This window comes from Orbicella franksi, chromosome 6 (genome assembly GCF_964199315.1).
Source record: "Orbicella franksi chromosome 6, jaOrbFran1.1, whole genome shotgun sequence".
Lineage (NCBI taxonomy): Eukaryota > Metazoa > Cnidaria > Anthozoa > Scleractinia > Merulinidae > Orbicella > Orbicella franksi.
This window is the reverse complement of record NC_138150.1, coordinates 31,967,853-31,992,207: the sequence shown is the minus strand read 5'-3', so window position 1 is coordinate 31,992,207 and position 24,355 is coordinate 31,967,853. Positions and strand designations below refer to the sequence as shown.

The following is a 24,355-nucleotide window of genomic DNA, read 5'->3' as shown; positions in this document are numbered from 1 at the left end:
ACACTTTTAAGGAGAACGATTTTGTTTAAACAGTTTTTTTTTTCAAAGGTTCGCATCATAATTAACAGGCCGACAAAAACATCTGCTGACCATGGCTGATTTAATTTCGAGTGGAGGCTCGAAGCCACCGCTTCGGGTTGTCTTTTAATATAAACCCCGGGGTACAAACCCTTTAATCTTCTGGGAAAGTTGAAAGTGCCTTGAAACGATTTTCTGCTTTTGCCTGTTTTGTCTCATGGACCTGGATAAAACGTTCTCTTTTTTTAAGTGAACACTGTGAGAAAAAGAGTGGAAAACTTACTCGTTTATTTCCCATTATCATAATGTAGATTTTCTCTGCTTGTGCTATCAATATGCCTGTAGCTTTTGTTAGTTATAGCGGAGCTCCGGCGGCCCTTCGGGCCGCCAAGCGGAGCCCCATACTCATATAGGAAAGAAAAGGAAACCCATGAGTTGATTTTCTCATGGTTATCATGGCTAGCGGTATTGCTCGTGGGCGCGTACGCACGACGACGACGACGACGGCGGAGTTGCCCAACATTGCCCAATTTCAAACCGAGAGAGACTGGCACTAATTTAATTTTATCCGGACGGAAGTGGCCTTTTGGCTTTTCTTTCGTGACCTTATGACTTGCCTTTTCTCGACAACATGGAAAGCAAATCAAGTAAAAAGACCGCGAAAAAGGAAAGCCAGCCCGAAATTTCCCTTAGAGAAGTTAAAACGAAGGTTATTTCCGAGGATCCATCGAAGTGGAGCGTAGAATGCCTTCAGAAGTGCTTACTTAAACTTGGGCAAAGTGTGTCTGGATCGAAGGAACTCTTGGTCAAGAGAATCGTTAACCTAAAAAAAAACCCACTGATCTTGGATAAGATTATATTAAGGAGAAAGAAATCCTTCAAGTTCAAATCACGGCTCTTAGTACGCAACATTCCGCCACCAGAAGCAACCTGGACATCAGATTCAAGTCATTATCCAAAGGTAATTCATTTTTGTTTTGTTTTGTTTTTTTTTTCACTTTTAATGTTTGCGTGAACAAATGAGTCTTACCTGTTTCTTATTTTGATTTTTTTTTTCTAACCAAGAATTCCCATTGAAAATAAACTGTTGTAAGTTCTATTTAGACTGGTAATTTGCGAGCTGGGACTCAATGAAGTTTATTTTAAGTATAGCTGTTCAATGTATAATGGGTAGAATTTTTGTTTTAGGTTACAGGTGCCATGATCAAAAATTATCAAGCTCTCAAGCGCCAAGGTAGCCTAGGTCAGTACCGGAAAGCTCTCCGCATGTTCAACAGCAGGAAAGTTAAAACCGTTAAAGTCTGCAAAGAAGGAAGTTCTATTTTCGTAAAAGCACATATATTTAAAAGTTTTACACCTACAAACAATGGAGTAACAAGACCTGCAGTTGTTCTGTTCCAGGATGGTACACCTATTAAGGGCCACTGTGAATGTGCAGTGGGACTTTCAGGGTTATGCTGTCATGTTGTTTGCTTACTGATATATCTGCAACATTACACCAGCCATGGAGTTAAATTTCTTGCTCTTACTTGCACTCAGAAAATTCAAAAGTGGCACAGAAAGGGTGTAACAAAGCAAACTGAGCTGTGTCATGTACCTCTGTCCCAACTCCGAAATGTGCGATCATCCAGAAAGACACTGGACAGTTCACGCCCAAAAAGAAAGTTGAATGTTTCAAATGACCAAGCCTTGTCAGATGAGTCATTGGAGAAAAATGATTGGTCGAAACGTGATATCGATGGAATGGTATCTAGAATCAGAAATGGGATTCAAGAAACTAAGGTTAACATTGAGAGCCATATCTATGACCAGCTAAAGAAATATGATGTGAAATCTGGGCTTTTTGAGCAGCTGCATTACAATTATAATTACAGATTAAAACAAGCCCTTCAAGATCACAACTATGCAAAGGACTGCTTTCATGATGAGCAAGTGCTAAAGCCAAGATTTTCTGCGAATGATTGTGATGTTTGGCATGCACCTTTGCTATTGACTGATAACATTGTTGAAGATCCAAACACTGAAGATGATCAGCTTGTCACAGGAATGTTAGCCACAGCTGAGGATCAACATGCCCCTGGTGCTTCAGTGGCAAAGAATCAAACTATGTATGAACATGAAACAGTACATTTGTATGTTAAGCAGTTAGAAGGTATTGTTGAGGCTGCTAAGGGTAATCTTGTTAGTGAGGGGGACAAAAATACCAAAGTTCTGTCCATATCAGTTCCTCCCTTGAAACCAGTTTATGTATTTGGCTTTAATTACCATGAAGTCAAACAAAATACCCAAGAATGGTTTCATCTCCGTATTGGAAAAGTAACCTGCAGTATAATAGGTAATCTGATTGGACTTGCTGGAGAGAAAGAGCACTTGCATTATTTATTATGTGTCAAAAACAAAATAGATCCTAATAAAGTTAACCCAAAGAAATTTGCTAGTTTTACCAGAGGTAGACAGTTTGAGGGTGAAGCTGTTGAAGCTTTTGTAACAGCAACAAAACTGCCAGTCACTTCATGTGGTTTTTTTGCCCACCCAAGTGATATTAACTATGGGGGAAGCCCAGATGGTGTTGGCCTGGGTTTTTTATTGGAAGTTAAAACAAGGGTGGCAGGGAGTGAGGGACCTCTCATCGCTATAACAGCTAACCATCTTCTCCAGACAAATTACCAGATGGCAATCACTGGAGCAACTATTGTGTTTTTGCAATCCTATCATCCTGAAACAAAAAGCTTCAATCTATTTTTAATACAGAAAAACAACTTGCTTCTCACTGTTACAAAAACCATCATTGATCACATGATCACTGAAAGTATTATCTGTGAATGGCCTCATGAAGAGAACAAACTCCTTAAAAAGCTGGGTGAGCTGAATGTTGGCAGGGTGCCAACCTTTCAAAGCACAAAACCATTGAGATCATGGGTAAAAGAAGAAGCCAAAAAAGTAATGAAAATCGACATAAACTCTTCAGATTAATAATCTCAAATTTGTCTTAAAAATAGCTGTGAAGGACATAAGCAAGCTGACAGAGATTATTGTTGGGTTACAAACATGAGCTCTTATTTGTTCTCTGACCATCTGCAGCTCATTTGCATTATGCTACAAATATAGTACTTGTACAAAATGTTAATTTAGAAATCAAATATTAAAACTGTAAAGTGTTTTCTGTTTATGAAGATAGCATGTCTTGTAACAATGCCTGTTAGCAGGATATCGAGTTGTATTTAAATGTCATTTTACTGCACTTTGCTGTCTTGCGTTTCCTTGGGACCAACAGGTTTCTTAGTCAAGTTAACAATGTGTGCCAGTGCAATCCAACAAATTCCAAGAAGGTCAACTCTCCCTGAAGGCCAGCATTTGTTCAAGATTGACCAGTCACGAATTCTGCCAATTGCATTTTCATTATAAATGCGAAGGGTTGCATTATCAAAATTTAGATTTATGTCATTTTCATCATACTGACAATTGTTCTTCAATGGTGGCCTGTTGTGATGTACTCCCATTTCATGACATAAATCACTAATTGCAAAGCCCTTATCAGTCATAACCACCTTTCCCTTAGGACAGTAGTCTATAACTCCAAGTTGTTCGGTGAGTTGTTCATCTGAGATTGACCCAGGAAAAGCATCAGAGCATTTGCATAAAGCACCATGAGGAAAAATCCACACAGATACTTTACCAGTTGTGTGATTTTTGTAATGGCTGAAGGTGAGGTTATTCAACTCAAAATTCTCCGATTGAGCAATCCAGGTCTCTGTGTTGTCCCCAAGAATTCCACAGTCAGCATACCCTGCATCAACAAAAACTCTAGGGAGGAAAGCTTCTATAAAGCCAGGCAATGGCTTCAGATTAACTTCGTCTAGCACACAGCGAAGGAAAACCATCCAAGCAACAAACACTCTTGAAATAGTTGAGGAACTTCCACCTACTAACTTGGCCATAATGACTAGATCCACTGCATGTCTTGCCACAGTCAGTGTGACAAGGAGTTCTGTTCTGTTGTCAAGAAGTTTATTATGTGAATCTAATTTTTCCAAAGTTTGAACACAGTCAGGATACAAAATCAGATGTAAGAAAGGAATCACACATGCAAAAAGACAGTCAAATTCATTCACAGTGAGTCCACACATGTCAAAGAATTCCTTTTCCCTGTTCTTCAAGCAGTCATAGGTGAATCTTCTCTTATTAAGGTCGAATTTCATTTCTTTTATTTTCTTTTCGAAAGAATCTATCTCAAACTTCATTTTGTCTCGTAAGGCTATCATTTCCGTTTGAAGCTTTCTTAGCTCTTGTTGCAATTTGTCAATACAACTATTTTTCTGCTCGAGTTCTTTAGTTAAACTCTCAACCTGGCATTTTAAGCTGGAATTCTCAGCTTCCAGTTTCTCTGATAAAATTTTCCTTTTCTTAACAGGACGTGAAGGAAGCGGCGTCCTACTTGCAGGGGCTTTCCTCGGAGTACTCCTCACGGTATTGGCATTCGACGAAGCAAGAACCGTTTTTGTACAATCAATCTTCCTTTTCAATTCCCTAGATGGTTTTTGGGAGTACTCTTTTTCCAGATTAGCAGCATATTCTTTTGTACAAATTATGTCTGGCAATTGATTCTTGTTCTCTCGTTTCCCCGAGCTCCAGTGAGCGCTACATATAACATGTTTTCTCCAGTTAATATTTTCGTTCATAAGAACTTTCCTATATCCTTTTTGAAGCTCAGGATCGCTGGGCAAAGTGTAGTACGTTATTCCTTTAGTTCTGTAATTATTCGTACACAAAGAACTGGCACAATTCCAATGCCAAGTTTTCGTGTAAGTCGCCATCTCTACGCCATCAAACTGAAGTGCACTTCCGTCCGGCAAAACCGATAACTTGTGCCAGGCTCCCACGGTATGAAATCAGGCAATGGCGGCCATACTCCAAATAATAGGTTGACAGAGACATGCACCCTTGGTTTACTGTGTACTTCCTTGATATTGGACAACCATGTTATGATCAATTTACACCTGTCAAAACAAGGTATCCGCTGACCAGTATCACGTGACCATATTGCGGGCTCAGGTTTACAGCTCCTCGAGGTCACGTGTTTTCTTGAAGTTGACCGCTGACTAAGTTCTGGTTGTCGATTGGATCGCGGGCTCATATTGGGTTAGCGTGTTGGAAACAGGGCAGGATTGCTCGGAAGCCGGTTTACGCTAACCCAGGATTAAAATTTAATGGAATTATAACTTTTTCTTCTATACAAATGTTTTTTGCTGTTTTGTTTTGTGTATATGTTGATTATTAAAACTCAAAACAGAAGGCCAAACAATATACAGAAACCTCACTGCAAAGTTACAAAACTCAAAAAAAATCAAAATTCTACCTTTTTCTGGGTTAGCCTAATCGGGCTTTGAACAACCCGGCCCAGGAGCTACGCTTTTAGGCTGGCCTAAATCTATATATTATGTTCCTGTTGAGTTTCAGTAGAATTTTGCTTGTGCACTTATGCAAATGCTCCAATCTGATTAGCTAAGCTATCGTACAACACCAGCCATTAGTAAAATTCCTCTAGTATACTAATGCAAGACACTATGAGACGCAAAGTATTGTAACAAATAACGTCTTATTAGTGTTCCGTTTACAGTTGATACAATGTCCCATTGATGAATTCTAAATTCCCAGGATTGTATGAAGTGGTTTAACGCACATAAATCTTCCAGAAGTCTCCAGGAGAGACAACAGTTCCACGATCATCACATTCCATTCTGTCGTCTTCAAAGGCTGGATTAGGGGTCCAATGATAATCGAACGCGATAAATGCTGCATATTCATACAACTCATGCCATCCTTTATGTCCCCATTTACCAATGTGATAGCCACCGTCTTTTCCCCAGTTGGAACAATTCCTGGCGAGGACTGAGTTGTCTCCAGGAAGTCGTGCAAATGATCCACACGCGGAGGGCATGGCATCTGTCTGACGGCTGAAGTACTTGACTACAGCTTCACCAGCATTGTTAGCGAGCGTAGACAAGTGGAACGTACGTCCAAGTTGTTTTCTGCAGTGGAATCTCAGCTGCGCGAAAGACAAATGAGATCTTAGCTCATTTAAGGCGCTAGTCGCTAGAACCATGTTACTGTTGTTATAGTGGCTGATACCGCGGTATGATGGCTCGATACCCAAGGAGGTGGGAGGAGATGAGTTGCCATCAATCACGATGTTGAAGATCAGAAGCCAGCCTCCTGAAATAACCAGTATTAGTAGAATTCTACTAGTATACTAATACAAATGCTGTAATCTGATTGGCTGAGCCATTGAACACTATCAGCCATTAGCGTGCAGTGGCTGGGGGTCGTCTAGGAAATGACGACGTTTTTTCGTTTTTCCGAAGTTTTGGAGGAAAATTTCGATGCAAATGCATAATTAAATTCTCGAGAAGTCTAAACGAAGGACATTTACGGTTTCTTGCGCGAGCACACAACTTCAATTTTAAATGCCAAGTCAATCCGAGCGATCTTTTTCAGGCGCAAGAAAATTGGAAACCGTTATTTGAAGTAAATTTTAGTAAGAATTCTACTAAAACAATTAGATTATTCGCTCTCGATTTCCATGAGGTGATAGTTGATTCGGCCTTCGGCCTCATCAACTATCACCTCCTAGAAATCTCGAGCTCATAATCTAATTGTTAATTAGGCGACGTTCAATTTTGCCATGAGTTAAAAACGAAACACAAACTTGTTAATAAGAACAGTTTCTGTTCTTCAAGGTTCAAAGTAAACTAAACACAACGATAAGGACGGCTGCGTGGGGACATATGGATCATGTAAATGTTGTAGGGGTGTTCGCCGTACAGTGCTACTATGATCAAATTTCACCCCTTATTAGCTTGAATTTTTAGGAGTATCACATAGAATTCCACGAAGAATCAAAAATGCCGTTTACCTGTTTCTGTTTTTATGACAGTCAACATTTGATGGTTATCTATTTGAATTTTAATGAATGCACAGTTCTTCACAGGAATAGATAATTTTAACAAAAGGAAAAACATTATTACCAATGGATAGCCAAAAGCTATCCATTGGCGATAGTGTTTTTCCTTTTGTTATCGAAACAATTGTTTTTTCGTTTAAATTATGTATAAATAGTTTATTCTGTTATTCATTCACTTTATGCGAATGTAACCGTCGGAGATTGATTCAAAGTTTTTCAACGTTGCAAAATCATTAGTTTCTAAATGTCTGCATTAGTTCCGGAGATATTTAAGGTTTTATTTAAATGAGTGGACTGATGACGCCATATACTCAACCCAATATTACATCAAGTATGTTAATAGAAACATCTGGGTCAGTTTGCAGCACAGACCACTGAAACGTGGTAGGCTGATAGTACTACAAGCAACACACCTACGGCTATGAAAAAAAATCTATTTCCACGGCAACTCACTCTTTGCCAGTCCTCGCCAGTCTGATTTCAATATTTTAGATATTTTCGGCACTAAAATCATTAAACAAGGCCACAAATTCGACCTAACAGATTTATTTGCTTGTTGGATCATGCAGAAGAGGCACCACTAGCAAATATCAAAATGGAACGCCAAAGATAGGGGAGATCTGAAACAAAACTGTTAAGCTCATATCGTAGAGCACAATTGCTTTGCGAAATTATATAACTGAGTTGGTATAACTGATGAAAGCTTTGGAGAGCTGACTAAACACAGCTGTTTTGCGAAGCCACACCCACTGTCAAGACTAATTAAAAATCACTAGAGCCCCCGTTATAAGCAATAATCATTTCACTTGCCTCCGTCTGTTGTCATGTCACAGTACACTAATAAAGGGTTTCCATTCTTCTCAGGGTCGATCCAGTACTCCCCGTCACCTGTGGATTCTCCAGCATCCAGGATACTCTTGCAAGAATGGAAATAGTGATGCAAATACCAATCTCGTTTAGCTGCAATGGAAAATCGTTTTCCCCATTAGAAGCGTAATTTTAATGACCTTATTTTTAATTTTTTTTTTTTTAATTGTCTTTTAATGTACATGTAAAGAAGTATAAAAATAAAATGGGATGTATGCAAGGTTGAGACCGGCGAATTACAGACCGTCCGTTTGACAATGCCAAACGTATATAGCAAGACGGAGGACTTCAATGTTGCAAAATACTGATAGAAATGTTGTTGTGGTCGTAGTTGGTGGCAAGTTGAAGTTGTCGTAAGGAAAGGACTACTATAATATTGAGGAAGTACAAATGGCGGAACGCCCTGAGTGATAATCCAAAAACTCCTGCGCAGCAAAACGAAGAAAACGTTCAAATCGAGCCTTGAAAAGGAAACTTGGACTCTCGGATCGACCTTCGAAAAAGAAAATTTGTCGAACAAGTCTTGCTAAGAATTAGCAATTGCCCAAGCTTCCTACTCCCTCCCCTTCTCACTCTCGAAGATATAATCGCGTTTTATGACGAGTCCCTAACTTAATAGCACTAACTCAGTAGCACTCACGCGTCTGGCATCGTTCTCCTTCGTATTTTGGGTGGCACTGACCGGAATTTTGTAGCTTCTTCTGCTCACTGGAGCCATCGATGCAGGACACCTGTATCGGGTTAAGACAAGATTATCGTCTTTTAGTGAAGAACATGAATTAAAAAAATTAAAACATGATCTAAGCTACTCGGGGAAGTCATACACTTCATTTGGATTAGTTCTCAGGTATTTAAACCAAGTTTATGATTTTGAACTGCTTTAGTTTGTTCCGTGTTCATTTACGATCGGAGTGGGAAGGAAATATATATAATATATTGTTTAGTTCATGGTTTTCTTCTTTGACGGGCCGTGAAACTAGTTTTTAAAAAATAGGAAAAGTGTTTCTGGAAATTACATTTCTAAGACAAAAACTTTTGGCCTTTTATTCGTAATTCCAAGAGGGAGTGTTATCCTCAGCCCATTTTTTCAGTTGACTTAACATCGAGCTCAACAATTAATTTTTGAAACAGACCAAAAATGTAAAGTTTTTCTCATAATTGCTTGAAAACGAATTCAAGCCACGCATTCAACTTGCCTCAACAGAACCGTAGTACGTAGAACCTTTCTGCCATTTAAAATCATCTGGTTTCATCTGTCGGGTTTTGTTGTTTAACTCACAAAGACGGATTGAATTATTGCCACCAGAACGAACATTAAACGACTTGCAACTGTTATTTGCGACGCATTTTAGCTGACAGTCAAACTCATCATTAACAACAGCCTTATCCATGACATGACCAAGTAAGGCATGATCTGAATGAAAAAGCACACATGAAGTTATTCTCATTGGAAACAAACAGAAATAATCGGACAGAAGAAATTCCAAGTTTGCATGCGATAGCTTTTTCAATGAAAACAGTCCACAAAATCAGAAGTTATGATACCTACCAACTTGAGTTTCAAAAACGCTTCCACAATAGTCTCTGTTTGCCAACACAAACACGATTACCAGGGGAATGTTCAAAGTCACTAGTGTCAACTGAACTAGCCAAACCCCAGCCATCAATAATTTCAAGATATTTTCAACGAGTAACCCTTACGTGTGCAAGTTGGAGATCTTTGAGTCTTAGTTAGGTATGAAACATAGCAGCCATCGAGCAGTTTGAGTTTTTGTATACAACGGAGCGAGTTTAATTTCTTTTTGCGACAAGTTTATTTATAATTCATATGCATAGCAACACCACATGTGGTACCTCGGCTTTCTTTTACCAGCTCTTTATTTTGAGTTTTTCCCATTAAAAACCCCTTAGCTGCTAAATTATTCAACAGTTAATTTTTTTTCAGCAAAACACAAACAGTCACGCAAAAATTTGTTTATCAGAATATGGGGAATGATGGAGCACTAAATTCTCAAGAAAGCGTATATGCACGATGTCGAAATTACATACAAACTGGTTGTTTCATCAGTATGATACTTGGATGAATCTAACTTTACGTTACGCTTTCATCTAAACCTCGAGAACGACTATTACAAACTCAGCTCTGTTTTGTACCACTGGCATCACAGTCACAACTAACTTTAATTTACAGGCAGGTGCAGTAATAAATTCAACATTTTTAACCCTTTCTACGCGTTACTCCTTTGCTAGATATTATCATAACATTTATTGCTTCCTTTTTTCAAAATAATTACATGATGCAGTGAAGATTCTACGTGCAGTTGGATTCAAAAAGCAATTTCTTATCGGAATTTATAAAATAACTAAGATACAACGCGCACTCTGATTGATCAAGCAATATATCGCGACCAACTTCTGGTCCCAATTTTCCTTGTAAATTTCCATGTATATGCTGAATGAAAAGATTTTCGTGTTATTGATATCTCAGCTGGTGAACGCGGAAACTGTTTATTTTGTTCTTGCTAGTGATCTGAGTACTTCAGTTCTCGCGTAGTTCTGTCATATCGGGAGCCAACTCTATTGACCAATCAGAGCGAGCGTATTATCTCAGTTATTTTATAAATATGATGATGGGCCACTCTTTGCCATATGATCTTACTATAATAGGATTACCGGTACACAAATTCCCAGTCATGAGCTGACGTTGTAATCATCCCTTTATATAAATAACAGGTTGCCAAAGCAACAATACAAACTATTATTATCAATACGCGCGGCCAAATGACACACTGCCCTAACGCGCCATTTTGCGGGCCAAACGGGAAATGCGCGGGCTGAATATGCATTTGCCGCCCTGATTCTGATTGGCTGCAGAGATGTCAAATAACTTCGCTCGGCCAATGAGATCCTGAGGATACCATTTTTAAAACACACAAATGCGAATTGAATTATTGCCACCAGAACGGACATTAACTGACTTGCAACTGTTATTTGCGACGCATTTTAGCTGAAACTCAACTCGTCATCATAAGGTATGATCTGAAAGAAAAAGTAAAGGAAGTTTTCTCGAACAAAATAAACAGAATTCCAGTAAGACTGAAGAAATTCCAAATTTTCATGTCTTTTGTGCAGTTTTTTCTCGTGCAAGCAGCTGACTACAAGGTAGAAAAGAGAAATTGTTAGATCACATTTGTTCTGGACTATGCGTTTCAAAAACGCTTCCGCAGAATTCTATGCTTGCCATCACAGATTAAACTAACAGAAATCTCGGAATCATTGTGGCTAACTCAGTCAGCCACAAGCTATGGCTAACCATAGAGAGATATTTTTCAGTGAGTTGCTTACTTTAATTCTACCATTAAATAGTAATTAACTCGTTTCGAGTCTCATTTAGATATGACATTAAGTCATAGTGTGTGGATTTTACAGGGTCAAGTAAATTCATTATTCATAGCAACAGAATATAAACAAAACAACAACAAAACAAAGCATTAAGTCTTTTTGTCGACAACACATTTGGCAGTACACTGTAATTAAGTTGAATTTCCTTTCATCAGCCTTCTATGAGGGTGGCAAAGGTGGGATAACAATCACGCATCACGCTGAATTTTTCTATTAAATCACGCAACACGGAGAATTTTTTTCACCAATCACTCGTCACGTAAAAAAAGTAAGTAAATCGCCAATTTTACGTTCTCCACCCTAAAAGCGTCGTTAAAAGAAGAACTTTGCCGATTCAACCACAAAAATGCATCGTCAAATCGTGACCTGTCACGCGAAAACGTTCCTTACGGTATCCATTCGAACGGCTGAACGCAGGGCAAGTGAACCAGCCTGCGAACAGGCTCCTAGCAAGGGCGAAAAAAATATCCGGCAGGGACGGAAAAAAAAAACCGGCGAGCGAAGCAAGTCGTCAGGCGCGAAAAAAAGAATTCCGCGAGTTGCGCTCCCCCTAGTCAACATTCCGCTCTCGGCTATCTCCCCTAGCCCTAGACCACACTTGGCTATCTCGCACTAAACCCATTAACCCAACCGGGAGCCTGTTCCCAGGCTACAGGTGAACGGATAATTTGAATAACGATAGTCAATTTACTTGTTCCAAGATATCTTAAGACCGCTTGGTTCTACATGAGTTGATAACCATGTAATAAGTAATGACTCTAGAAACGATTTAATGAAATGCAAACTGTGAAGGTAAATGTGAGGGATTCATGAGACGTGGGTTGTGTAGGTATCAGTTGGGAATTAATTCGATGAAAGCTGTGTAGGAATATGTGGGGATAAATGATATGTAGGCTGTGTAGGTATATGTGGGGGATTGATGAGATGTGGGCTGAGTAGGTATATGTGGGGGATTAATGAGATGTATGCTGTGTAGGTATATGTGGGGGATTAATGAAACATCTTTCTTTGTAGGTATATGTGGGGGATTAATGAGATGTAGGCTGTGTAGGTATATGTGGCAGATTAATGAGATGTATTGGAGTGTAGGTATATGTGGGGGATTAATGAGATGTATTACAGTGTAGGTATATGTGGGGGATTAAAGAGATGTAGGCTGTGTAGGTATATGTGGGAGATTAATGAGATGTAGGCTGTGTAGGTGTATGTGCGGGATTAATGAGATGTATTACAGTGTAGGTATATGTGGGGGATTAATGAAATGTATGATGTGTAGGTATATGTGCGGGATTAATGAGACATCTTTCTTTGCAGGTATATGTGGGGGATTAATGAGATGTATGCGGTGTAGGTATATGCGGGGGATTAATGAGATGTAGGCTGTGTAGGTATATGTGGGGGATTAACGAAATGTATTGCAGTGTAGGTATATGTGGGGGATTAATGAGCTATAGGCTGTGTAGGTATATGTAGGGGATTAATGAAATGTAGGCTGTGTTGGTATATGTGGGGGAGAAATGATAAGTGGACTGTGTAGGTGTATGTGTTGGATTAATGAAATGCAGGCTGTGAAGGGATATAGGGGGGATATTTAGGGGGGTGGTTGAGGAAGAATCCTTTATAATATATTCAGGAGGTATTGTTTTAAGAGAGATTGAGAGAGATGTGTATATTGCGCAGGAGTTAACTGGCCGCCCAACCATCCGGGTGGTGTCGCACTTATAAAGCGAAAGAACAAAAGGCTCGGCCGTGAGCCAGTGAGAAAGCACTGACGTCATAGCTAAACTGGACAAACGAGTTTCTGACACCGGCTGTATTTGATTATTCAAAATGGCGGACATACCTTAACTTAAGGCTTTAATATGCTAATTTGTCAAACATTTTTTGTATGCACGCTTATGTTCTATAACGGCTAAGTAATTTATGCTATTCATCCAGTTACAAAATATACGCATTCTTGAGTTACAGAAGCCGGATTAAGCCTTGATTGATGACGTTCGTTTAAAGTTCTTTCTGCCATCTAATACTACACGTTGCAGCCAAAGGGTAGTTCAAATTCGTCGACAACGTCTTCCATCTACGAATGCCTACGAGCGGAAAACAACTTCTAGTGCCTTGCCGCCTCAAGCATCACGATTTTCAATGTTATTCCACCAAATATCATTGTCTCCGCAACGTTTAGATTTGAGGTCAGTTAAGTAGCGAGATCCCCGAGAACTGGAAGCTATCGAAAGAGAAATACTGTAATAATTACTTGGTTTGGAGCGGGAAAGCCCCGAGTATCAACTCGCCATGTTCAAGGACGTTATTGATGACGATTGCATTTATGTGTTCAAAGCCTTTACTAACTTTTACTGTCGGATTTATCAGAAGGAACGTGGAACAAATTTAAGAAAAACTCTTGTTATTCATTAGTAAGAGGCCATCTGTGTGGGATTCAGAAACCCAAAAGGAAATTCATGACACCCAGATCTTGGGTATACAATTTATTACCAAATGCCAGGGCCATGATGTGATTCGCATACCTAAAAGGAAATTCATGACATCCAGATCTAAGGTGTCTGGTCAAGACATCACTCGAGTTTACGGAAGACGGCGAGATCTCAGAAGATCCAGCCCATAAAATGTTTTCATTTAAGGTGGGTGATATCATAGTGAAGTGGTATTCTTCGACTCATATCGTCCAAACCCAAGGGTCTGGTTACGCCATCTTGCGAGAAAAACTAGGCAACCTCTTTAAATCGAATTATCCCCCTGTTACATCAGTATCCCCCTGTTAAACCATTATCCCCCTTTTAAATCAGTATCCCCTTGTTAAATCAGTATCTCCCCGTTAAATCAGTATCCCCTGTCAAACCAGTATCCCCCTGTTAAGGTCTTTAAGAGACTCTACTTTCTCCATCCCACAGGAGTAAAAATGGGGATACAAATTCTTGAACTTGGTAAGCGACTTGTCACGAAAGAAACATCTGCTTATTATAACAAGGAGATACACATGGCAAACAAAATTTTAGGTCCACTATATTAGGAGCAGCTAAGTCATAACGCATATCATACGAAGCGCTGATGACGTCGGACGGAAGGCTGAGGGGTGAAAGAGATCGATAGGTGAAAAGCTGAGGGAAGGCTGAGGGGATACATTTTATAGTCATTGGGTCAGAACCCTTTGATTGCCTCAATTTAATAAATGGGGTAAAATCTCTAGACATCAGCTTTCCAAATTCGCTACAGCTGTTTATTTACCTTAATCTACTGCGCATGCACTAATCAACTAAATCGTTAAGAACACTGCATAACAGCCTCTTTAGAAATTAACCACGTGGTATAAATGAGAATCTGAGAGCTGTTAGGAAAACTCACAAAGTACTCGCCATGGGAACTAACCTGCACTGAATTAGCATCCCATATAGATCTAAGCAATGTGTAAAGTATTCGTATCAGGGAGAGAAGTGCATGGAGCTTGAGTAGAGGAGCTCGTTGCAGAGCGGGAAAAGACGTTTCACGAGATAGCCCAAAGGACCCTTGGTTGCGACGGTTTGACATGACCACTCCCGGTTTTCTTCCTGACAGTTACCTTGTCGAATGTATCGATATAAACTTATCAAGAGCGAATAGCTGTTTGGTTCCACACAAGACTGCTGGTGCGTGATCAAGTGCGTAACACATCTAATGTAATTCATTGTTGCACTAGTCTGCGGCATTTCACCTTCGATCAATACAAGGATTTTGAAGGATTTTCAGATGTCGGGGTTATTCACTGTCGAAACTATACATATTATTTTCTTTGTCACTTCTAGAATACGACGTAACTTATGGTTCAGGGAGCACTCTTCCGTGTCACTACAAATGAACTACATGTACATGTACATGTAGAGAGATTGAAACAAACATCCACGCAGTATCTCAAGGTTCGACTGTGTTCTGAGAACAGAATAGCTGAATTACAACTAGCACTAAGATTTTAGACACCTTATTAAGACACCTTGTACCCACAAGGCTGTATGCATCGTCCTCGTCTCGTCTAAACTGCGTCTTCAACGACTCTACATAACAAGTCAAGACGTTATGCTCATTTTCCACACTTAATTATCACCAAACCAAACTGAACCAAACAGAATGTCGTATTAAATATATTAATTGAAACTTTACCATCAGACAAAAATGTGGTGCGCAACACTGTGAATACAGGGAGTAATTATACCGTTATCACTCGTAAAAAAAGTGTGTGAAATCGTAAAATCTCCAAGGAATATTACGCTCGCTCTTATTACTCAGTACAGCTCACAGTAGCCCACTGATGACATACCAAGATCCAAGCGTTTGCGTTTACTCGGATAAATTTTGGTGATCAACTGTAAAACATTATATTGGTCATGCATCCAACAAAGTGCAACGCGGCCACACTAAGCCTTTACATTACACAATAGTATACCTCTACGAACTTGGCCTATGCCGCGCGCGCGGGCGCTTAACACGCGATATACGACAAAAGCTCTTGTCCTCTTCCAATCCCTTAAATATCTTGCAAACAAATAGAATGTATGTTCTCGGTGCATGAGATATATAAGCAGAAGGAAATTGAAAGAACCATCGAGAAGCCAACGGTAATCCCGAGAATTTGAGCTTCTTTCAGTCTTGTTCTCAAAATTCCCGCGCATTTACACACAGCTCCGTCAACAATTACAAAAATCGGTAGAAACGCCGGAGAAGAGAGCAGCAGAAAAATAGGAGTCACTAAGAAGTCTGAACACTCAGGCAGTCTACGATGGCCACAACGTTGTTCTGTTAGATTCCTGTCAGAAAGCAATGTTTGACAGACCTGGAACACAAGGAGACAAGCTTTTAATGTAAAGGAGAAAAACTCCTCATATATTCGCCGATTTATGGGATACGGTAATCAAATAAGCACTATTTACTACTATTACTATTGTGAAATAGTACCATGACTAATGATGCGATAACAGTCATCTGAGAACACAAGAGAGAGAATTATAGAAAACCACCAAGAGTCATGGTATGCCATAAACACTTTTCTTTATCTCAGCAGAAGAGAAAGACCAGTGTTAGAAATTACAACAGAATAGCAGACAGTAACATGTCTTATAAATGACACTTACCAAGTTGCGCTGCATCATTCACAGCCCATGATATGCAGTAATGGGAAAGAAGCTGGTGTAAAAGATCCACTTCGTCAAGGAATTCTATTCTCTCTATTCTATTTGGAACAGGACAAAAAGGTGCAATTACAGGAACCTGTTTACTCTGTAAACTGAACAACTCCTATCGACTGAGAAACGTTGAGCGCGTCTGCCAAAGTCGTCACACCTATGTATAATGGGAGGTGCCAATCTTTGATGGTTAGCACGTAGGACTTAGGATCCAGCGGTCTGTGTTCGAGTCTTGGCCGGGGACATGGGGTTGTGTTTTGGGCAAGACACTCTACCCTTACAGTGCCTCTGTCCACCCAGGTGTATGAATGGGTACCGACGAATTTAACAGTATCCCATCCAGAAGGACGTAGAAGTATTTCTATTCGCTTCATCCTACGGAAACCAGATACAACCACTGGCCAATAGGCCAATAGGACACTGGGCTCAAACACTGACTTTACCTACCGGATGGTGAAAGAATATCACGTTTTGGTTTATCACTAATCAAATGTATCATTAATTTCCCTGATCCGCAATTAGAGAAAGTGACGAAATGTTTCAGTACTGACCTTGTCCTGTCGTTTGAGGGTAAACAGTTATATACACTCATCATATCAAGAGCTTCAGCTTTATCCCAATTGTTGGACAAAAATCTTTGTTTCTGTCAATTGGAAAACATTGTACATCATCACAAACTAACATCCCTACTGTATTTAGAGCTGTGCCATACATTGTACAAACTCGTTTCCAGGATCTCTCCCTTCTGTCCGGAGAGACCTGGGAACGAAGTTGTGTGCGCTATAATGCCTGCACAACTACTAGTGGCGCAAGCCCTTTCTGACACCTATTTCGCACAAAGACCATTTTTGTTATCATTTTCAGCGTCATTAACCCCCCAAAAAAATCACACTGAAGATGCACATGTTCTGAGAGGTTTCTCAGAAAGGCTTTTCTTCTAAATGTGTGACAGCCTGATCATGGAGACAAGAGCAAGCGTTCCTCATTTTTCTCAGAATGTCAAGCGTGAAGAAGAATAAAACTCGACAAGAAGTTTCCTCTAAAACTTTCAAAATGGTGGAAAACATTCTGACACGTTCACACGACCTTAAAAAAATCTCGGAAATCTTCAGGAAATGGTTGGAAAGTTTTGGCAAGTCATAAATAAGTCTTAATAAACAAAATCAAACGCATTGTTGCCTGAAGATATGAAATTCTTCTTCTCATGTGAACAAGAGAAAGAGCACAGAAAAGCGAACACTCAAAGTCAAATTTTACATCTCCACGCACAATGTTATAATTTTCACAATCTAATAGCTCAATTCGGATACATTAAAATTCTGGCTGCTCTTCTAGATACCACTAAATACTGATTACTAAAAGCAGTTTCAGCGTCAATGCACGAACACAACTCGCACGACCTACATAGAAACTGGAAATCTGTGAAACTCAGCGGTGTCATTTGTTCTCCCAGTATTTTGATTCACTCATAGAAACGAGCTCCTACAAGCGTTGCTCTTGAAGTGGAAAAGTTGATCTTGATTTTTGGCTTAGAAACTAAAGGTTTTGGACTGCATTCCTTTGTCTACTACAACAACTGAGGCAATTAGACTTCTTGAATTTCTCTGGGGGTCAGGGGTTACTCACATGTGATTCAAGGTCAGGACAAGCATAGGCTCCAAGAAGCTCGCAGTTTCTACTCTGCAAAAGACAAACCCAGCATACTATATATCTCTTCTCTGATGTTTAGATTCCATTGTTTTCTAAGGTAATTCTGCTACTTAATTCATTCTGGTTTAAACTAAAATGAAATAATAATAGACCTTTTTAGCTTGGGTAGTTTGTTTTCCTTTTTTTTTTGTCTTTTTTGTTTTTTTTGCAGTCCACGTTATATTCTCTAGAGAATTTTTATTTTATCCATGTAAAATTTATCCGTTCACATACACGTGATTATTTGCATATTTGAAATTAAGAATAGATCAAGAGTATCATCAGAGGGTCTGAAATGGGGCAACAAACCGCCCAAGCTAAAAAGGTCTATTATGGTAGAAAGTGCAAAGGAAAGATTTAGAACAGAACAGAGGAATCGTTAAAATCAACACAACAGCATTGAAGATACTGAAGAAAAAAAAGACACACCGGGCCTACACATGTAATTTGTTAGTAAGGAGGACTCTGGACAAGGCAGCCCAGGTTCAAGTCCTTGTCATGGTCACTGTATTGTGTTTTTGAGCTACATGCACACCTCAATCCACTCAATGTGAGAATATATTGGGAGAAAGCTAAAAGTGGACCAGCATCCTGTTTGGCTGAGGGAGGGGCCTGGGGAGAGAGTACTACTACTCCTATTCACTTCATGTTACAGAAACTGGAATAACATCTAGTCTGATTTGGCCATTTCAGTGTTAGCCTGGGTGCAACTTATTAGTTCATAATAAGATTTTAACAAAAGAAGATGTCAAGAGGCTAAAACAGAAACTCCTATTAGTTCATCCATCAAAAATGCCCCAAAATTATGATTGCTTTTGATTTAATCATTGGTAGGTGTATTTATTTTGAGGCTTATCAAGAATAATTAAAAATAGTGTGACCAAGCTCTTATAGCAGCAACATGTCCAACAAACTCAAAATCATAATTCATATCTACCCTAAGATTCTGAATCATAACTTGACCAAATCTGTCCTGCATATTCACCTGAAAATTAATCACAGCCACATACTGAGTACCAATCAACCAAGCTACGACAAGCTGTAAAATACCTCTAAATATAACATTGTAAACCACACCACCAAGGGATCACTAACTTTGCAATATAAAATCACTTCTGGTCAAAAGATTGACCACCCTGCTCCTCACTTCCATTTCCTTAATCCCAAACACCAGATAAAAAGACCTCTGCTAAACTATGAGAAAAGTATGATTTAGAGGTGTCAATATTGCAAGAGAGGAGATTGCTAGATAAATCATGTTATTAAAACACTGTCTTTGTTTTTGTTTGGGGTTTTCCCCACCCAATTCCCAGTTTTTTGCAAAGAGTTCTACATGAGAGTCAAAAGCGTAACAAGTAATCATAAAATCAAGTTGCAAAAACCTCATTGGACTTAGCAGTTTATTCTCAAGAGTGAGAATTTCAAAGTAGCTTTACTCAGAGGACTCAGAGTGCATCTTGAACACTTTAAAACAATGTAACTTAATTTATAACAATTTATTCAAATATATTTTATCAATTACTTACTTGTTCATAGTTTATAAAAATAGCAGTTTTAAAATTCGCTCCAGCCCAGTTAACAATAGCCGCTGAATGTTCAGGTTCCATATAAACCAGTACACACTCTGTAATAAACACTGTTGGAAGGCTGCAAAATACATGTACCCAAAGCCACATCTTATTAAGTAGTAATCATTAATTAGCACGTTTGGAACAATAATTTGTTGTTTGTCAACAGACCACAAGCTGAACTCTCAGAAATACTATGAATTAGACATAAATCATTTCTACAATTATCACTACTAAATTTTCAAACTTACAATTTGCATAAGTCTCTAAGTAGCTGTTATTTCATTTCCACTACATTTAATACTAATGAACCATCATTTTCTTCCAGTGCATAAGTTCATTTTTAACACAAAACAACTTCACATAACAGGCTGTCAAAAACCAGGAAAGAGCCATTTTGTCTGAGTGTGTGGTAATTACCTTTTATCAACTCCAATTTCTTCTAATTTACTTTCAAGTGCACCTATTTCCCTCAGGTCGACAGCCAACAGATGGTAGTGTTTAGAGTGAGCTTCATTTCCATCTGGAGTTAAATAAGAATTCATGCTCACACATATAACCTGGGGTATAAACTAGATGTTATACATATACACGACTTGTATTGTACAGATAAACTTTTGTAACATAATATTATTGTTATATTATACTATTATTATAACATGCACTCTAGGTTCAAAGTGTGGGAAGAGCCGGGTAAAGCCTAGGTGTTGGGGTGTTCCACTCAATAAATTAAAAAATTTATCTATATAGATACTTATTTCAAGAGATTAATTAATAAACTATTTTTAAAATAAATGAACGAATTACATTAATTTATTATAGGGCTTGTGCATGTAGCCGATATGACACAGTCTGATTGACTAATTCTGGGGCATTATTCTACCTTAATGCCTGGCATTACCAAAGCAAAAGCCATATAATAAATAACTTATTAACCTAAAACAGTCAGTCTGTAAAGAAAAAGAAAATGATGGAGACCTCCACCTCAATACATGATTATGAATTGTAACTGAGAGTGAACTATATGTATACCTTTTGTGAAAAGATTAAATATATATAACTCAACATACCAATGTTCAGTCCATCATCTTGAGAAAATACCTCTTGGAGTTTCCTCCTGGCCCTTGAGAAAAAAGATCCCCATCAATAAATAAACCCTAGATTCCTTCATGTACATGTAGTTTAACTTATTAACAGTAGATGTTCATTGTATTTCAACTATACACAATACAGACATGTAGACCCATATACTTGTACATTAACTACAAGCATATGATGTTTTTTATCAAGTGAGAGACAGAGTGAAATTTATAGTCCTGTATCGAAACTTCCTCTTTTACAGTGGTCATTCAAAGTAAGTTGATATCTCATGTACTTCTTGGAAGATGTGTCTCTTAGCACAATACACGAGAGTCATATCAGATGAGAAATCATCATTTGTACTGGTGCTGTAGAATTCCTTTTGTTCATCAAAACTAATCTACATTGTTTAAATCAGTGAATCTTGCCCACACAACTTGCTTGAGAAGTTGTCTGGCTTGATCTACATGTAGTTTGATCAGCCAACAAGGACGATTAAGTGTGACATGACAAGCCAGCCAACTGAATGAAAGAAGAGTAAGGAAATGATGAATTTAAAAACTTGCCTTATGCTGTAGCACTTTCTGCTGGTCACATTTCCAAAATCTATCTCAACAAACAGCTTTGGTGCTAAGCTCTCCTCCTTTACTTAGAAAAAGAGATCCAGAACAGTTAAACAATGTTACCATACTAGAAAAGATTGCAATTAAAATAAAATATTTATTTATAAATGCAAAAATTTCTAGATGATGATTTCAACACTCAGTACAACTCATGATAAATTTGAGACAATATTAAAAATACAGAAGGGCTAAGTAATTTGTAACTACTTGTATAAGTACTGAATACTAGTCAAAAAATCTAAAATCTTGGTTAAATTACAAATTTCTTGTTCCTGAAAGGCCCCAGTGAGTAGGTTCAATGAACTGTGTTGTCGTTGTTACATTTACCTTTAAGAGCCAAAAGAGAGAATCAAAGCCAGCTCCAAGATTGATAACCTGACAATTACATCTGGTCTGTGAAAGAAACTGGTCCAGCAGCATCCGCATCCCTTTGACACGAGCATAGTAACCTGCAAAGAAATATCAGTTCAAATTTATAATCTCCAGGTTTGGTATATTAAAAAACAATTGAACATGACTGTATGATTACAGGTGGGGTGTTAAAATAACTTAAGAATTGATTGGCGAACTAAACATTAAACTAACACCTCATCAGCAGCACCTTTCGTGTGATGACGTAAGGTTTTAAAGGGGGAGATGAAAGGGATAGTTGGCAGCAAGGCAGGGAAATTTATGACTTAAATATATTACAGTATTTTATTTTAAAAATCTGACCCCGTCTCCCAAAAAAAAATTGCAGTTCCCTGGTGAAAATACTTGAAGGCCCCGTCAGAACAAAGAATTACGATCTTCATTTAGTAATGTGCAACAACATGATTGTACATCAGACAAGCTTTGGAAGGCCAGAGTTACTAATTCAAGGAGCAAAAGCTTCTGAAGAGGAAGTTGTGGCACAAATCTACATGTACTTTATATATGCATGGCAAGGACTACATGTGTGTATTTATATAAACCATAATCTTTGAAAATGTATTTTCTATACCCCATTCTCTCAATGAAACACACACGCAGGGAGTCATGGTAGTTGTATGCAGTGTCTCAAGGTGTTGTAAGCGTAACACATACAAATACCATGATTTTCTGCATGCAAGTCTCATAAGTGAAATGGCTTATTGCTTAAATAATACATGGCCATTGCTTTCCAGTTTCACCTCTGTTAATTTCTGGAGTCTTTCTGTCTCCTAACTTGGCAAAGTGTTGAATGTAACTGTCTGACCAGTAGCCTAATTGGACAGCAAATCTACATGTAACAAATATATGTGACATGAGCACAAGGATAATTCCACTTATAATGTGCCTATCCATATAATCCCTGTGAGGGGGGGAGGGGCAGTTAAGGGGTGGGGATTTGACCAAAAAGTGAAAATTCCAGTCAAATTCCAGAGAGTAGAGAAATCACTTTGTTCAAATGTATCTAATAAGAACAACGCTGGGCCAGAAACTCAAAATCGACATAACGTTGCCAAGGCCAGGACTAAGCAAAGAGAAGAAGACATTTTGGTAACTACATTTGAAGATTTGACCCAGGCTCTTCTCAGTTAAAGGCAAATATCTCTAATCCCTAGCTGCGTCACACCGTCAAATGCCTCATAAATGAGACTGTTCCTGCTTTCAATACTCGCATTACATTGTTAGGTGCAAAAAATAACACAGGTGCATTCCGGGAACGCATTGCTGCTGACTTCCGTCTCTTTCTTAAACGGCAAGAGCTTGCCACAGTAAACAAGGACTATTTCTACTGCACACTGGATAGGACGCAAGTCCATCACAGGATTAGACTTGAAAATTTCAGACTGCATAATTTGAGCTTATTTGACTCACTCCCCAAGTTCTTTCGTTGTAAACAGTCGAGTGGTCCAAGTATTTACATTTCACATACTTCGTTTGTTCACAGTTACCAGCAGTGACAATTAGTAATTTCTTACCTCTTACAAGCTGTAGCGTCATCATTTGTGGAAATAACAGCCTCATCCTGTGACATTCTCTCTTTGAAGCAAAAGCTTGATCAAATGCAGCTCAAAGGGAAACATTTCAAACAAGCCGCCATGTTTGATTGCGTTTCCAAAAGCACTATGGGTTGGGACGCGTCCGAAGAATGGGGCGAGGGGAAGGGATTCGGTATTAATTTAGTCCTACACAGCGGTGGGGTTCGCGGGGGGGGGGGGGGGGGGGGACCCAAGCGCGGGAAAAGAAAGAGAACAGGATAACTTGCATAAACATGCTCAGAACGCCGCCATCCCCTCCCCGCCCCCCCCCCAAAAAAAAAAATTAAGGGGAAAAGCAGCCTAGTCGCCAGCTATCATTACAAGTAGGAACAACAGAAAACAGAATAACCTTACTCGCTAGAGTTCAAACTACTCGCGAATTACGCCATCTCTAGTAAGCAATTGATAGCCCATTTATTTGTATCAGTTAGTCGTGTATGGTTAGGTTTTAAGACATAAACAATTCCTTGAACATTAAAATAGATGGTAAGCCAATTAATCAACAAAAGAGTGTTAAGTACCTTGGCATTCTCATAGACTGTCATCTAAATTGGAAAGAACAAATTCAACAAATTTCAAAAAAAATATCTAGGGGTATTGGTGTCCTATCTAAGATTAGACATTTTGTTAATACGAAAACACTAGTTCAATTATACCATGCCATTATTCTTCCTTTTTTCTCCTACGGCTGTATAGTTTGGGGCAACACTTATGATCATAATATTAAACCACTTCAAATAATACAAAGGAAAACAATCCCTTTAATTACTTTCTCAAATTTTGATGCACATACAAGTCCTTTGTTTGCTAAGCTTAACCTTCTTAAACTTCAAGATTATATTAAGCTTCAAACTCTCTTTTTCATGCACCAGTTTAATACTGGCAAACTACCAAAGATCTTTGATTCTTTTTTTGTCAAAACATCTTGTAAACATAATGTAAATACTCGCTTTGCATCTAGATCTACTTTCTATCTTCCAAAAATTCGAACAAA

At 38.7% G+C, this 24,355-nt stretch overlaps 4 protein-coding genes across 5 annotated transcripts; 1 reads left to right on the top strand and 3 right to left on the bottom strand.

Moving 5' to 3' along the window:
- Positions 1–720: 720 nt before the first annotated feature.
- LOC145490356 (uncharacterized) lies at positions 721–3,252 on the top strand. The gene is made up of 2 exons (XM_081469483.1): positions 721–979; positions 1,207–3,252. Exon 2 carries the CDS (start codon positions 1,219–1,221, stop codon positions 2,989–2,991), a length of 1,773 nt encoding a protein of 590 aa, XP_081325609.1. The 5' UTR covers positions 721–979; positions 1,207–1,218; the 3' UTR covers positions 2,992–3,252.
- LOC145490357 (uncharacterized) lies at positions 3,252–4,915 on the bottom strand. The gene has a single exon (XM_081469484.1). The coding sequence runs from the start codon at positions 4,830–4,832 to the stop codon at positions 3,252–3,254; it is 1,581 nt and encodes a 526-aa protein (XP_081325610.1). The 5' UTR covers positions 4,833–4,915.
- A 627-nt stretch (positions 4,916–5,542) lies between these two features.
- Positions 5,543–10,865, bottom strand: LOC145489523 (fibrinogen-like protein A). Its single transcript, XM_081468505.1, has 5 exons — positions 9,396–10,865; positions 9,043–9,260; positions 8,487–8,577; positions 7,790–7,939; positions 5,543–6,231 (listed from the first exon to the last, which is right to left on the bottom strand). Exons 1-5 carry the CDS (start codon positions 9,508–9,510, stop codon positions 5,690–5,692), a joined length of 1,116 nt encoding a protein of 371 aa, XP_081324631.1. The 5' UTR covers positions 9,511–10,865; the 3' UTR covers positions 5,543–5,689.
- A 2,947-nt stretch (positions 10,866–13,812) lies between these two features.
- LOC145489930 (leucine carboxyl methyltransferase 1-like) lies at positions 13,813–23,759 on the bottom strand. Of its 2 annotated transcripts, none has more exons than XM_081469015.1 (12): positions 23,302–23,759; positions 22,528–22,616; positions 21,704–21,825; positions 21,320–21,396; positions 20,744–20,796; positions 20,094–20,196; positions 19,632–19,752; positions 19,043–19,090; positions 18,043–18,096; positions 16,968–17,059; positions 16,366–16,463; positions 13,813–16,067 (listed from the first exon to the last, which is right to left on the bottom strand). In XM_081469015.1, exons 1-12 carry the CDS (start codon positions 23,355–23,357, stop codon positions 16,045–16,047), a joined length of 936 nt encoding a protein of 311 aa, XP_081325141.1. In that variant the 5' UTR covers positions 23,358–23,759; the 3' UTR covers positions 13,813–16,044. The 2 variants fall into 2 exon arrangements, with proteins under 2 accessions (XP_081325141.1, XP_081325142.1); XM_081469016.1 differs by having other exon boundaries at positions 22,528–22,599.
- Positions 23,760–24,355: the final 596 nt, after the last annotated feature.